The sequence below is a fragment of the Hemicordylus capensis genome, chromosome 4 (assembly GCF_027244095.1).
Source record: "Hemicordylus capensis ecotype Gifberg chromosome 4, rHemCap1.1.pri, whole genome shotgun sequence".
Taxonomy (NCBI): domain Eukaryota; kingdom Metazoa; phylum Chordata; class Lepidosauria; order Squamata; family Cordylidae; genus Hemicordylus; species Hemicordylus capensis.
In genome coordinates, this window is record NC_069660.1 from 248,102,252 (window position 1) to 248,118,781 (window position 16,530).

General features: G+C 41.9%; 1 protein-coding gene across 4 annotated transcripts in view; it reads right to left on the minus strand.

Moving 5' to 3' along the window:
* The window catches only part of SS18 (SS18 subunit of BAF chromatin remodeling complex), a 43,489-nt gene that overhangs the window by 26,174 nt on the left and 785 nt on the right, over window positions 1–16,530 (minus strand). For all 4 annotated transcript variants that reach the window (XM_053247029.1, XM_053247027.1, XM_053247028.1 and 1 more), the window contains exons 2-4: window positions 12,174–12,250; window positions 11,262–11,346; window positions 2,857–3,010 (exon numbers count right to left, since the gene is read on the minus strand). In XM_053247029.1, the coding sequence (XP_053103004.1) occupies window positions 2,857–3,010; window positions 11,262–11,346; window positions 12,174–12,250 (316 nt within the window). The remainder of the gene's footprint in view (window positions 1–2,856; window positions 3,011–11,261; window positions 11,347–12,173; window positions 12,251–16,530) is intronic.

Below are 16,530 nucleotides of genomic sequence, written 5' to 3' on the forward strand. Positions count from 1 at the left end.
GAGCATGTAGAGCAACTCAGCAACAAGGTACTTGGATGAGACCAATTATATGGATTCCCATCAATCTAGTTTGTGGCCGGTTTAGGGGCTGAAAACACTTTAGTCATTTGAGTCCAGTGGATGACATATCAGAACTTGGAAAGTTCCCTGTAGCACCCCTGTTGGTTCATCTGGTCCTCACAGCAGCTTTTAATATGAACAACCATGGCACCCTTCTGAAAAGCCTTGAAGTGATTGGAATGGAAGACACTACTTTGCAGTGCAGAAAAGATTAGAGAAGGTGGTGCTGGAAAACTCCTTCTAGACATCTTGGTGAATAGTGTCTCACAAGGATCCAGCTTGTCCTGCATACTTTGCCACACCTACATGAAGCCACCAGGGCAGGGTAGCACAACTTTGTTCCTTTAACTGTTGTTAGGCTACAATACCCCTAATTCCCAGACTCAGTGGCCAGACTGTGTCCCATGCTACAACTCCCATGAATCCTGACTATTGGCCACTGTGTCTGGGCATTAGGGGAGTTGTAGCCCAACAATAGCTGGAGGGCTGAAATTGTGCACCCTGCACTCAACCAACTTACCTAGAAGTTTGGGGTAATCAATTTACAGATGATGCCTAGCTCTATATATCTATACCACTCCCAACTGGAGAAACAATAAATGTCCTGAGTTGGCATTCTATGTTGGTAAAGGGTTGGGTGTGGGCTAACAAGTTGGAATCAAGTCCATGTAAGGCAGAGACTCTCCTCATCAGGAGGACTACTGATTCAACAATTATATATCAAATTGTTCTAGATGTGTTTGCACTCCCCTTGAAGGATCAAGTTAACAGCTTGGGAATCCTTCTGGACCCAGTACTGCACCTGGAGGTATAGGGGGAAGCTGTGGCTTGGGCTGTGCATGCGTGTGTACACATACAGGCACTTTGCTCAGCTTCAGTTGGTGCATTAACTGTATCCATTTCTGTTTCAATCAGACCTGACAGATCCATTTCTGTCCTCAATCAGACCTCAATTATACATGCCCTCATTACATCTTGACTGGATTGTTGTAATGGGTCCTACGTGGGGCTGTCCTTAGAGACTGTTTGAAAGCTTCAGTTGATATAGAATACACCTGTAAGGATCTTCAGGTGTGAGGCGTTTGGACTGTATTTTACCTATTTTACTGCAGCTTCACTGGTTGCTAGTTCATTTCCGGGCATAATTCAAGGTGCTGGTATTGACCTTTAAAGCTCTAAACAGTTTGGGCCAAGGTACCTGATGGACTACCTTCTCCCACACAAATCTGTCAACCCCATAAGAACTTTTAGGGGGGGGCCTTCCTTCCATGGTAAACCACTCTTGTATTATACCAAGAAAACCACATGGATAAACAAAATAGAGAATCTATCTATGTGGTTGCTAAGAGTCGATAAAGACTTGACAGCACTTAATCCTTCTATGGTCAATTTAGCTGCCACACTGTGGAGACTGTGTGGAGGCCTCCCTACGTTGAGAAATTTGATTTGCACCTTCTTTTTAATATTCCGTTGTCTCAGGCTTCTCTCACCTTTTAAGAGTTATGCTGGTACATTTTGGGGGGTGGGAGTATTTAGTCTTTCAATTTTTACCTACTTTAAGATGTTATTTTTTTAGCCATTTTAGACTGTATATTTATTGTTTTAAATTCAGGAGTTATCTGTCTTGGATGTCAATGGGGGGGAAATGAGAAAATTAATAGCTTAAAAATAAATAGAATGTTATAGAAGGTACCTTACTGCATTCCAACTGAAATTGCAGCCCAAGTTAAAAATACTTGCATAGACAAATACATGAACGACCAACTGACCATAGTATACGGGACTAATTAAATTATTTGGCTGCACTGTTGTTCATTGTACATGAATTGCAAATATTCTCTGCTAATTTCAGCAGTCTACTTTCCATGCTAATGCCAACTCTGGAAATATATTGTGCTTATTTTGCACATTTATATTCTGTTCTTTCTTCCAGTGGCATACATGAGGATTTTGCCAATTTTTATTCTTGCAACTTTGGGAGATTCTGACTGGTCCAAGGTCATTTTGTGAGCTGCATGACTCAGCAGAAATTCAAAGGCAGGACTTTGCCTATTGGTCTTCATGGGGGTGAAGAAGATGACAGGACTCACACATGCATGTCCCTTGACATGAGGCAGATTGTACTAGTACTTGTACAAAGGTACTTCCATATTTATATAGTAAAGGGATTCTCTCTATTCTAGAACTGGTTAAGAACTCGGAATACTATTTTTGTTTTTCTGCTTTCAACCATCACCTTTTTGCTCTGAAATAAAAAGACTGGCTTTAGATGTAGATTTGACCTGAAACAATAGTTCTGAATTTTATTTTACATACCAAGTATTGAGCTTATCTTTCTCCTTCCTTGTACCATGAAGCAAGTTAGCAGAAACGCATTTTTCTGTCTATGTGGCATTTCTACCAGTTTCATCTCTCATGATCACACCAAATTTAGTTGTGATGGTTTTAGATACTTTCTTTCAAGGAGACTTTATCTTTATTCAGCCACAGGCCAATACCTTTTTGCAGTAAGCCTTCTAAACACAGCTGTACTGCATGGTTTCAGACAGACTAAATTTAGCCAGTTCTGCTCAGAGGAACGCTGCGTGTCAGCTACATCAAAGCCCAAGGGCAGCCTGATAAACACAGAATACAGGTCACGTAGCTTTGTAGCTAACAAACTCTCAGAGAGCTTCTACTCAGGGGCATTCAAAGCAGTTTTGTCATCAACAAGCTTCTATCCCTTGAGTCCACATGTTGTTTCAGTTGCTGAGCAACCCTGGTGTTAATGTCTTCAGGGTGGGGGTGGAGACTTACCAGGCATCTGGCCGTTCATCTGGTTCTGCATGTGTGGTGCAGGAGGGCCCCCACCTACCATACCATCTGAACCCATATTGTGAGTACGTGGAGGTGGGGGAGGGCCACTCTGACTCATCCCTCCTGGACCCATTGGCATATTCTGTGTGGGTGGCTGAAAGACAGTTTAGTGAAACAGAAGCAGTTAGTCGAAATACTCTGTATGTACGTGTGATATAACTAGCTATATTGGTGAGCACAATGTAGAGGTAAGCATCAGAAGCACTCCTTGTTTTAAGATACATTTAACCTTTCTTCAGTGCCCAAAGTCTCCAACTCAGCAACATTTTACAGCACAGTACTTGTTTTCCAACATGAACACTAAATACATGTTTGCCTCATGATTCATTTACTATATTTAATTTAGGGCAACCACCTTCAATTCTTATTTTGCTATGAACTGAATTAAGGATTTTATTCTGATTTTCAATTATTAACATAAGACAGAGTCATATATGAAACCATTCACCCCATTAACTCCTGCTGCAAACTCCATTTATATAGCTGCATTCACACAGAGCCAAAAATGGGTCCTTTTACTAAGAACTAGATAATCCGGCACAGAGCACCTGCACCCCTAGTTCTCCCTGCCTCTTCTCCCCAACTTCATCCCCCGCCCCCTGGCTTCAGCCCCAATCTGTTCTTCCCCCTCCCTGTCTGCTTTCCCTCATTGGTCGGCCTGGCCGGTGCTTTCCCTCACTGCCCGCCGGCAGAGCTTTTCCTCACTGGATGGTCGAACCAGCGCTTTCTAGTTCTCTTCACCATTTCCTCTCCCGCCCACCCCCTCATTGCTGCCGCTTTTACCCACCTGCCCTCTCCAGCCACCGCCCCCCCTTCTCCTTGCACCTGCTGCTGCTGTTTGCCTGCCGCCACCATCTCCCCAGCCAGACGGCCACTACTGCTGCCATTTCCTTCCCCCGCCCATCGCTATCTTGCAGCTCTCCGAACTCTCGCGAGAGCTGCCACACATGGGATTAGCCACGTGTATGCCTTAGTTAATTATATATAAAGAAGATTGCGTTCAAGCACTAAAGGCCTAGTATTTGCCCTTTTAGCACTAAAGGCCTAGTATGATATTTCAAGTTAATATCCACTACCAGCTAGAAACACATTGTGTCTCCTCTAGCACCTAGGGATGTACACAGAACCAGGCAGGGGGGGCTTGATGGCAGCGGGGTGGTGTTGTCTCACTTCACTTTAAGGGCGGGTGTACTTACCCCTCCCTCCACTTTTCCCTGCCGGCACCTGGTATTTTTAACATCCTATGGGGTGGTAGCGTACTTCCCTGCCACCCTGTTTGTTTCTTGGCTGGAAGTAGCACGCATGTGCCCGCCTGACGAGTGCAAGCGTAATGTGAGTGCACGCGTACCAGCTACTTCCAGCCAAAGAACAAATGGGGCAGCAGGGAGGTACGCTCCTGCCCGTTGGACGTTAATACCAAGCGCCGGCAGCGGGTAAGCGGAGGCGAAGTACACCCTCCTCCGCCCTTACAGTGAACCCACCCCCTTGCTTTCAGACTTCAACCCCCCAGCGTTTGAACCTGTTTGGAGGCCCGTAAAAAGCCGTGCACATCCCTACGGGCAGCTGCCTGGAAATAACCGTTTTGGCACATTCATGAAACTGTGAGAAAACAAATCAATCTCCAAAGTTTAGAAACAGAACAACAAGGTACACAAGAAGCCTTCAATATTAGATTCTACTTCAGGAGCAGTGGTCCCTCTAATTTTTTTCAGCTCTGTGCACAATTAGTTTTCTTCCGGGTGGCGGTATCAAGGCAGTGTGTGCACACCAGCATTCAGAATGGGGTCTTCCTGATTCAACCTGAGCAGGATCTAAAAGTAACTGAGTGGACATCCAAAAACTTGTGAGCACATGCATGCCTTAGAGGAAACAGTGTTCAGGAGAGTTAAGATATATAGATGGTAATGTTTTATCTGTAAACCGCCCTGAGCCATTTTGGAAGGGCGGTATAGAAACTGAATGAATAAATAAATAAATACTAATATTACCATCTTCACTTTACCATAAACGCTTCAAACACAGTACTGCCCACCCTTCTTCCCATAAGCATCTGCCTTTCCCATAAGGGAGGACTTGTCTAGGAAGAAAATGGAAAGGAAATAACTATTTTGAAGAGTTTGTGCAAAATAATAATTCCCTGATAACCTACAGAAAGCAAGTTTTACACAAATGATCCTGCCACTGAAATTAGCTGAACTGAATTCACTACTTTTTACACTGGAATATGCTAGAGGAAAGGTTGTTTTAAAAATAAAAATAAAAAAATAGAAGCAACTCTGAAGATAATCATATTTAAACTGTTATTGTTCTTTGATTTTTAATTATTAACACTCAATAATCAAATCAATAATTCCCAAATGACATCATGCCCAAGCAAAGCAGAAGACCTTTCTCAGATTAAAATGTATTGTGATTCAAATTTACCATATACAGTAATTATTCAATAAAATGAATGTTTGAAGTTGAAATACTACAAACCAACTGCTTTTAATTCCCTTTTGCAAGCACATTAACATTCTATCACATACATTTAATTTCTTCAGCTTTCCTATAAGTATAATCTGTGCAAAATGATTTTGCCTAGTCAATAATGAGCCTCATCTACTAGCTGCTTATATTTAAGAATGCCAAGACCAACACCAACATCAACACACACACAATAAATACACTTTTTTTTCATTCATTCAGGGGAGAGGTAGCTCTGAGCTCAGACTCTTGTGAACTGTAAAACAGGGGCAGCCAAGATCATAAATTGATCACCCCTGCTCACTGGGCAAAGAGGCACCTTTTACCGTGGTTATTCTCTTTATTTATCAGGGGGAGAGTAACTGGCCCTATCCACCCCCAGCACAGTACTTCCAGTGACTGTTTCTGGTGTCTATCTTATGTTTCGTTTTAGAATGTGAGCCCTTTGGGGAAAGGGAGCCATCTTATTTATTTATTATTTCTCTGCATAAACCACCCTAAGCCATTTTTGGAAGGGCGGTATAGAAACTGAAACAACAACAACAACAACACCTGTCTGACTGTGTAAATTAATCATCATCATCATCATCATCATCATCATCATCCCAGTGTTTATTGGCACCCTGGGTGCAGTTCCAAAAGACCTTGAAGAGCACCTCAACACCATAGGGGCCACAGAAATCACCATCAGCCAATTACAAAAGGCAACTTTACTGGGAACAGCCTATATTCTGTGACGGTATCTATAACAGCAGCAACAACATTGACAATAAAATTCAGCCATCTCAGGTCCTTGGGAAGGACTCGATGTCTGGATAAAACAAACCAGTCAATAACACCTGTCTCTGTGTGTAAATAAATAAATAAATAAATAAATCTCAACTCAGTTTAGATTAAAATTTCCGTGTTTTTTTTAAAATACAATATACAGGTAGTTTGCCACATCAGTGTCTAAATTACATCATCATACAGAACACTACAGAAAGAAAATTTAATCCTTACAAAACCTACCAAAATGTGCTGACCTGTTTTTCCAAAACAATTAGAGTAAGCAATATATTGTGTAAGAAAATCTGAAGCTAGAGGCTCACAGAACACTCAACACTTCTGTTTTCTGTTGCTGGGGTACATACCGCATATTAAACATGTATTCGTGTTTCGTCTAAGTTGCCCCTTTCCCTTTATTTTAAATGCTTAGTGGCTGCAAAAATGTCATCAACAGAAAGTAGAAGTAGTATAAAGGCCTAACCTTAAAACGCTTTTATGGGCATTAGACAACGGCCTGATTCAGACATCACATGGAATCAAGATTAAACCACAGATTCATGTGTTGTCCCTGAGACTTTGTCTTGCATATTCCTCCCTCCCTTTCACATGTCAGAATCCCAGCTTTGTATGGCTTGTTTTCAAACTCCAGCTAGAACAAGCCAGGATTTGTCAAGGCAGAAGTCATGGTGAAATGTGGCTTGTATTATATCAGGTTTGGAGCACGATGGTGTGTGTGAGGCTTACGGACATTGCACAGAACCATGGTTTAATCCTGGTTCCACAAGATGTCTGAACAAGACCGTGAAATTAGCTTTATCTTATCCACAATAGCAGCTAATTTCAGCTCTGAGGTTTCAACCTTATACACAGTATTCAAATTATTTCAAATAGAAAAGAGATGAGTTTGAACTTCCTCCCGACACTGGAGTGGAAGTGAGCAGTTACCAAGGGGGTGGGACTAAATGGATTAGGAAAGCCAGAGGTTATTATTAAAATGCTATCAGCAGACACTCAGGGCACTGCTTCTGAGTAAGACATTGGAACAAAGTGTGGATCAGATAAAGCCCATACATTGTCAGGAAAAGAAACCATCACTGTGTAAAGTTTGAATTTCTAAAGTTTAGTCAACACAGCATAAATACAATCATTTATATTGAGAAATCTAGGTAATGATCAATATTTTAAGAAACTACAGTAAATGCTTATATTTGCCACTATGCTAAAGAAAAGGTGCTGAGAAGCTGACATAGGTGTTCTGCTCAGAACACTATTTACATTAATACCTTAAAATAGGTTTGTTTTTTTCAAAAGGAGAAAAAAGCAACAGAGTAACATAGTAGGTATTCCCTAAAGGCATGGTTGAAGAAAGCTCTTTATGTACCTCAAAAGTCTCTAGAACAAAGGTATCAGAAAATTAAGGCTATATAAATAACTGTTTATCTTTAAATCTTGGGCTTTTCACTCACTTGCAGCTATACATTTTCTTCTGTTCCTCCCTTAGTTTTCTAGTGGCTTAACTGCTAGAACTGCAACTCAGGAAGTCTCCAGTTCCAATCTTACCTCAGCCATTAAGTCATTAAATGGCTTGCCTAAGACTTAATTGCACCACAGTCCTCCATCTGCAATAGATGGAATAATACTGATTGACATTATATAAGTCATTGTAAAGATTAAAAAGAGAATATGGAATGCTATGTCCACACTAAAGCACTACATAAATGCTCATCTGTTTCCAGGTTTCCCTTCTCCCAACCTATATGTAGTCGACTACGTACAGGAATTTGGTACAGAAAGCATTGACTTATGTCAATTGGTTTTTAAAAAGATCAGAATTTCCATTACTCATTACTTTTACAAAAAGCAGTTTGGGGCAAAAATAATTAACCTAGAGATCAATGGAGGAAACTGTAACCCATTGATTATCTTAATCTTATAGTAACCTCTGATACTGCTGACCATACTATAGAAAATAGAAAGAGGGTTCTGATGGGCAGTTGTTTGTTATCTCTAGAACTTTCCCCATGGGATTCATCTTTTTCTCTCCTTGTATCACATCTAAATATGCCCAAGGCTTCTGGGCAAGATCATAGGGAGAAATGGTTTATCAGCTATATACAACTGTTCTTTTCATTTGACCCAGGGTTGCAGCCTCTCTGCTTACTCAGCATCTGACTATGGTGGCAGACATCTGGATGAGCCAAGTGATAACTGTCAAGCCCAATGATCTGCCTTGGTTACTTAGGTTCACAATCTTGGAAAGATTGTTGGCTGTCACCACATCCTGTGGCAGAGAGTTCCACAAGTGGGTCACGCGTTGTGTGAAAAAGTACTTCCGTTTGTTGGTCCTAGACCTCCTGGCAATCAATTTCATGGAGTGACCCCTGGTTCTAGTGTTGTGTGAGAGGGAAAAGAATCTCTCTCTCTCTCTCTACTTTCTCCACACCATGCATGATTTTATAGACCTCTATCATGTCTCCCCACAATCTTTTTTCTAAACTAAAATGCCCCAGGTGTTGTAATCTTGCCTCATAAGAAAGGTGCTCTAGGCCCCTGATCATCTTGGTTGCCCTCTGCTGTACCTTCTCCAGTTCAACAATGTCCTTTTTAAGATATGGTGACCAGAATTGTACGCAGTACTCCAAGTGTGGTCGCACCATAGTTTTGTATAAGGCCATTATAATGTTAGCCGTTTTATTTTCAATCCCCTTCCTAATGATCCCTAGCATGGAACAGGCCTTTTTCACAGCTGCCGCACATTGAATAGACACTTTCAAAGAGCTGTCCACCACAACCCCAAGATCCCTCTCCTGGTCCATCACCAACAGCTCGGATTCCATCAGCATATACTTGAAGTTGGGGTTTTTCGTCCCAATGTGCATCACTTTACACTTGCTAACATTGAACCACATTTGCCATTTTGTCGCCCACTCCCCCAGTTTGGAGAGAGCCTTTGCAACCTTAAGGATAGATTTTTGTAACAGAATACATTGAGGCTGCCTGGCAACTGTTAATGAGTCTTGGCAGGTAGACTCTATTAGATACATATTATACATTTGGGGGGGGGGGGGGAGCCGGTCTTGCGGTAGTAAGCATGAATTGTCCCTTTGCTAAGCAAGGTTCACCTTAGTTTGCATTTGGATGGGTGACTACATGTGAGCACTATGATGTAAGCTATTCCCCTTAGGAGATGGGGCTGCAGCTCAGTGACAGAGCAGCTGCTTGCATGCAGAAGGTCCCAGGTTCAATCTCTGGCACCTCCAGGTAGGGCTGGGAAAGACTCCTGCCTGAAACCTTGGGGAGCTGCTGCCATTCAGTGTAGACAATACTGAGCTAGACGGACCAATGTCTGATTTGGTATAATGCAGTTTCCTATGTTCCTGCAGCAGTACACCAAAACATACATCAAATCCATGTAGTCTTTCAGACACAATTCAAGGTGCTGGGATTTGATCGACAAAATCTACAAATTTGATCTATAAAAAGAGCCAGCAGTAGTGTAGTGGTTGGAGTGCTGGACTAGGACCGGGGAAACCGGTGTTCAAATCCCCATTCAGCCATGATACTTGCTGGGTGACTCTGCACCAGTCACTTCTCTCTCAGCCTAACCTACTTCACAGGGTTGTTGTGAGGAGAAACTCAAGCATGTAGTACACCGCTCTGGGCTCCTTGGAGGAAGAGCGGGACATAAAATGTAATAAATAAAATACCTTAGGACTTATTTACTGTAGAGTATGTTACTTTTCCAATGTCCTGCTGCAATCTCTGTGATCAACTGAAGGCATCTGGCCTTAAAGTATACCATCCACTACAACAAGGGCAGACAGAAGAACACTCTAAATAGCTGCTCTGCAGCTATCTTCCTCTTGACATCTAACGCCTGAGCATCTTCCAGAGCTATTCTATGGCTGTTTGGGCACTTAAGAGACAAAATATGACTAGGTTCGCTGCATTTTACATTTTAAAACTTCTGTTGCATTTAGTTATAGCAATGTATCCTGCTCTAAACCCCAACATTAAACTTATTCCACTAATGAAAAAGACCAATATTTTGTGCTACAGTGTTACAGAATGTGCTTTGCCTTACAACGAGGGTTTTAGAAAACACACAACTGTATTTCCTTTCTCCTTAGATTGTCTGCCATAACAACATTCTTGCCTCTGCAAGACTGCATTTCTAAGAATTTGAAATCAAGGCAATGTCGCTATAAAACTCAGTCCTAACATATTATAAACTACAATCTCAATCAAGCAACTAGTAATTTTCAGTATTTCTTCTATTCAGCTGTGATAAATAGGCTGGATCCAAAGAACCGTGAGCAGAAGGAACACAGCTGCTAGTGCAAGGCTTTCCCAAGTGCTATACTAGGCGGGGTATGCAGTAGTTCTCATGCTTTCACTTGTGCAAGAGGCTGCACCTCATGCATAAGCAAAAGGATATCTTTGGACTGACTTTTGCTTTTCTTGTACAATGCCTCAAGAGACGCAAAATGGCTCTTTCATGAGACAAGGGCACTTTTGGATGCAACCCAATAGGTTTTATCAACACAAAGCTTCTTTACCTTGGTAGGATGCATCATGCAGTGTGATGACAAAATGGTTCTAAATAGAGCTCAAAATTTAAGCAATTAAGTAGTCTTTTGAAACAGACTTTTTCTGTTATTAGCAGTTATTAATATATGAAAACTAAATCTGTTCTGATAAATACCCCTTAATCGGTATTCTCAATAGAAAGCCATCCTCTGTGACAATGCAAATATGCCTTACAAACCTCATTAATGAATATGAGTGAACATTAAAAAATGCCATATAAAATATTTTAATAATGAAAGAGCATGTCACCTATTCATAGGAAAGCCTGGTAAACTGACTTAGTATGTGGAATCTAACCTTGGCAAATATCACATTAAGATGGTTTTTCTATTTAAATCAAACAAGTGTTAGTCATAAGATTTTATTTTAGCTTAGTTTTACAGGATAAGCACATAGGCAAAAAATTGCAGTAGTGTGATACAAGTTGCAACAAGTTTCATTCTACCTCTGCCAAATAAAATACTTTAAATAAACTTTCATGCATGAGGGGAAGTACACAAATATTTTTATAAGATACTTACTGGTGGTAGTATAGACTGCATATTTTGATTAGAATCTGCTATGGTGGCTAGGTAGACCAAGTTTGTATGCAATAACTGCTGATACCTATTAAAAAGAAGAACAGTTTATCTCAAATATAAGTACAATTAAAAATTCCCATGTGATCACTGTCCAAAACTATACTGTAGCTATTTTAACAACCTCTTATTTAGATTACATTAATGTGGTGTGCTTTGGGCTGCTCTTGAAAACTGCTCAGAAACTTCAACTGCTGTAGAATTCAGAAGTCTGTCTACTTGTAAGTGAGAGTAGGAAGCAGCAATATTCTCAGATTCTGACCCGCTTGCACTAGTTACCAATTTTGATTTTGGTACTAGTTTCAATATTTAAAACCCATCAATGTCCAGGTCCTTTTATAGCACAGCAGATACCTTCTCCCATAGATACCCTGCTGTCTCCTAGATCTCTGAGCAGAACCAAGTTAGTTGTTTACCTTTTACTGAAGCAAGTCTGCACAGCACACCCCACAGAGAGCTTAGAACGGTCCCTCTCTAAATGTATTCTGTTGCCAAATAAATACTATTTTGTTTTCTTGCACGTTTGCTGGATTGTGTTAGGTAGTGCTACTGGTGGGGGGAAACAGCATTTTACCAGACAACTGGGCCACACTTATCTGCATGTCACAGAACACAAATGATTCAAGCAAGTTACCTGATTAAGAAATATTACTTGTGCCAACAAAGGAGTTTGATGTAATGCTGCATAACTAGAAGTCTGAATTCGTTATATTTCCCACATACCTTCCATCAACTACCTTGTGCAATCCATTTGTACACCTGGAAGACTGGTTTCACATGTACAGCAGGTTCTTTGGAGCATTGCTCAGATTTGGCAAAAGTGAATATGAACTACATTCAGATAAGTGAACTTACTGAGAGCATTCTGATGTTTTGCCTTTATTCTGGTAATCCATTATACACTGAATAAGATGGTTGTTTTCATCCAACATCTGAAATAATAAAACAAGCTCTCAGAATAAAGCAAATTCATTCTAATGCACACCAAATGCTATTCTATTCTTCATGTCAGTTTTCCCCCACAACAAATACATTTAAGACTAGGAAAAAAGAGTATTAAGAATATCAGATTCACCCAAGCAAGACTTCTAGAACAGAAGTAGAAGAAGAACAGAACCAAGGCTTTTCTTGAATAAGTAGAATCAATTCTTCATTTCAAAGCAGTGAATTTGTCAAATACTTTCCCCCGAAACCAAGGAAGAAACCTTAGGAACATAGGAAGCTGCCATATACTGAGTCAGACCATTGGTCTATCTAGCTCAGAATTGTCTTCACAGACTGACAGTGGCTTCTCCAAGGTTGCAGGCAGGAATCTCTCTCAGCCCTATCTTGGAGATTCCAGGGAGGCAACTTGGAACCTAGATGCTCTTCCCAGAGCAGCTCCATTCCCCAAGGGGAATCAGGGCAGACCCTGCTTAGCTAAGGGGACAAGTCATGCTTGCTATCACAAGACCAGCAATATCTACTTTCATATGATGAAAGTAATAATACCTACTTTCTCATGATGTCAGTCAGAGCCATGACTCTTCCATCACTCCACCACCATTTTAATTGACCATGAAAGACCAGGGTGTTGTTGTTTTTAACTTCTACCAACACTCAACTTTACTACCTACTAATTTTACTACAAAAAATCTAGTAGTTAGTTCTTGATTTTACTCTTACAACAACACTAGCTATCAGAAACTATAAGACATAAGGCAGACGGAAGCCTGTGCCAGCAGGTCAAAGAGTCAAAAGAATAGCATACATCAGGGGAGAGATTCAGTGTATAGGTGCTTATATGCCAATGCCAGAAGCCTCCGAGCCAAGATGGGTGAGCTGGAGTGCTTGGTTGCTAATGCAGAAATAGATATAGTGGACCAGGAGAGGGATCTTGGGGTTGTGGTGGACAGCTCATTGAAAGTATTGACTCAATGTGTGGCAGCTGTGAAAAAGGTCAATTCCATGCTAGGGATCATTAGAAAGGGGATTGAAAATAAAACAGCTAACATTATAACGCCCTTATACAAAACTATGGTGCGAACACACTTGGAGTACTGTGTACAATTCTGGTCACCACATCTTAAAAAGGACATTGTTGAACTGGAGAAGGTACAGCAGAGGGCAACCAAGATGATCAGGGGCCTAGAGCACCTTTCTTATGAGGCAAGACTACAACACCTGGGGCTTTTTAGTTTAGAAAAAAGACGACTGTGGGGAGACATGATAGAGGTTTATAAAATCATGCATGGTGTGGAGAAAGTAGATAGAGAGAAATTCTTCTCCCTCTCACACAAGGCTAGAACCAGGGGTCACTCCATGAAATTGATTGCCAGGAGGTCTAGGACCAACAAACGGAAGTACTTTTTCACACAACGCGTGATCCACTTGTGGAACTCTCTGCCACAGGATGTGGTGACAGTCAACAACCTGGATGGCTTTAAGAGGGGTTTGGATGACTTCATGGAGGAGAGGTCTATCAATGGCTACTAGTCAGAGGGCTGTGGGCCACCTCCAGCCTCAGAGGCAGGATGCCTCCGAGTACCAGTTGCAGGGGAGTAATGGCAGGAGAAAGGGCACGCCCTCAACTCCTGTCTGTGGCTTCCAGTGGCATCTGGTGGGCCACTGTGAGAAACAGGATGCTGGACTAGATGGGCCTTGGGCCTGATCCAGCAGGGCTGTTCTTATGCTCTTATAAAATTGCTTACAGTACACTACCTGAAAGCTACCAAATGGCACAGCAGTGAAATTATTTGATTAGCAAGCCAGAGGTTGCTGGTTCGAATCCCCCCTGGTATTTTTCCCATACTATGGGAAACATCTATATCAGGCAGCAGCGATATAGGAAGATGCTGAAAGGCATCATCTCGTACTGATGGCAATGGCAAACCCCTCTTGTATTCTATCAAAGACAACCACAGGGCTCTGTGGTCACCAGGAGTTGACACTGACTCGACAGCACACTTTACCACTACCTGAACTATTTTTAATGTAGAATTAATACCTATCATGTGCATGAGTGGCACTTCTAAATACTCTAAAACGTTTATATGTGATAGGTCAATATTTCCCATATTGCAGATGACAACAGAGGTTAAGGACAGTTTAAATTAAAAGTGTTGCTGGCCTGAGATTATGCTACTATATACAAACCTAAAATAGCTTTTTCAAAAAGGACTGTCACTAGAACACAATTATTCAGAAGTAGTTCTAGAATAATATCACTGAGTTCAACTAATCTGATTTGAAGATTGCAAGCATCAAGGCTACAACAGGCACCAACAAGAATTCTTTTTCAAAGCCAACTACTACTGTCATGAACACCAGGAGCCATATCAGCTATCTATACATTTTCTAGTATTTCCAGTAATGCAAGTGTTTTTACAGTCAGGTTTTTAAACTATGCAGCAGCAGCCTTACATCAACAGGTGCGAATTAATAGCTCCCATCTTGTCATTAACCTCCTATCCACACCAACCAGTGAAGATTAAAGGCTTATACTCAAGATCATTTGACACTTTATCTCCTTCAATTTTAGCCATACATCTTTCATCCCAATCAAGTACTTCAGGAGTGTCAATAAAGGTAAGGTGTGCCGTCAAGTCGATTTCGACGCCTGGAGCCCACAGAGCCCTGTGGTTTTCTTTGGTAGAATATAGGAGGGGTTTACCATTGCCTCCTCCCGTGCAGTACAAGATGATGCCTTTCAGCATCTTCCTATATCGCTGCTGCCCGATGTAGGTGTTTTGGGGAAACATACCAGTGGGGATTTGAATCTGCAACCTTCGGCTTGTTAGTCAAGCATTTCTCTGCTGCGCCATTAGGTGGCTTTATAAGTAGTGTCAATACTAACAAGTATATAGTACCTCCCCGCTCCCCACCAGTAAACATGTACACGCGCACACACACCCCTCTTCGGGCACTCCCTACCTGTCAGGTACTTTGGATTCAGAGATCCGCTTAATGGCTCATCATGTAATATAGGAAGTCCCACATCACCCACACTGGTGTTACGGGGGCGGGGGGCGGATCACATATAGTTGACAGGACACCTCAACACTTTCATATTCTGGGGGAAAATCTTCTCTTTTTAAGCAGCATATCAGCGCATTCAACCAGGTTCCTTTGCTACTGTACTTCTTTCCTATGTACCACCACCTGTCTCCCCTTTAAAAAAACAATCAAACTATGAGCTCTTTTTTGGACAAGGAAATAGTTTCTCATATATTTTGCTCTATACAATGTTGTGGGATTTTGTTTAAGTAGTATATGAACAACAATTTCCTTCTTTGTCTTTTAACGTATCTGGTTGCTTGTTCTGCAAACCTACAATTACTACCACAACATTTATATACCACTTTTCAACAAAAGTTCCCAAAGCAGTTTACATAGAGAAATAAAAAAACCAATAAAGATGGCTCCATGTCCCCAAAGGGCTCACAATCTAAATAGAAACACAAGAAAGCCATCAGCAACAGTACATCCTGAAGGAATGCTGTGCTGGGGTTGGTTAGAGCCAGGGCTGTAGCTATAATTGAGCAGATGGGTTCAAGGAGCCTGGGGCCCCTCCAGCGCCACTCCTCCCTATTGTCTTCATTATCTCCCTCACTCTGAGGAGTCAGTGAGGAGAGGAGAAAAGAGAACAACTCCTCTCCCCTAGCTACACCCCTGGATAGGGCCAGTTGCTCTCTCCCTGCTCACTCAAGGTGCCTCTTTGCTCAGTCAGCAGGGGAGTCCTACTTCTTCCTTTCTTTAACTGGGTGGGCTGGCGGAAAAGATCTTGGGGGAAAGAGTCGAGCTGGAAGAGGAAGCGGCTGCCCGTGGGACCGCACCATCTCTGACTTGGAGGGAGAAGGGTATCCTCTCGAGTGACCGCAACAGCGAGCAAAACTCTCGCCTCGGCACCCAGACGCCATGGCCAACTCAGTGGTTCTCACCTCAGTGTAAAGGGATGCATGTCTCTTCGCCTTTGGCAACCAAAGCGAGGACATTAAAAGCGACTGCGTTGCTATCCCCTCACTGAGATAATGGTGCCTCCCTACCCGACCGCCTTTGAGAAAATCGCTGTGCTCTTTTGGCGTCGTCTCCTCCCCCTTCTCAACCAAGAAGGTGCCCCTTTGCTCGATCAGGAGGAGAGTCCTGCTGCTTCTTTTCCTTAACTGGGTGGGCTGGTGGTGGTGCCACAAGAGTCTGAGTAGAGTCCTGTTATTTTCAATACGCTCTTTTTGCT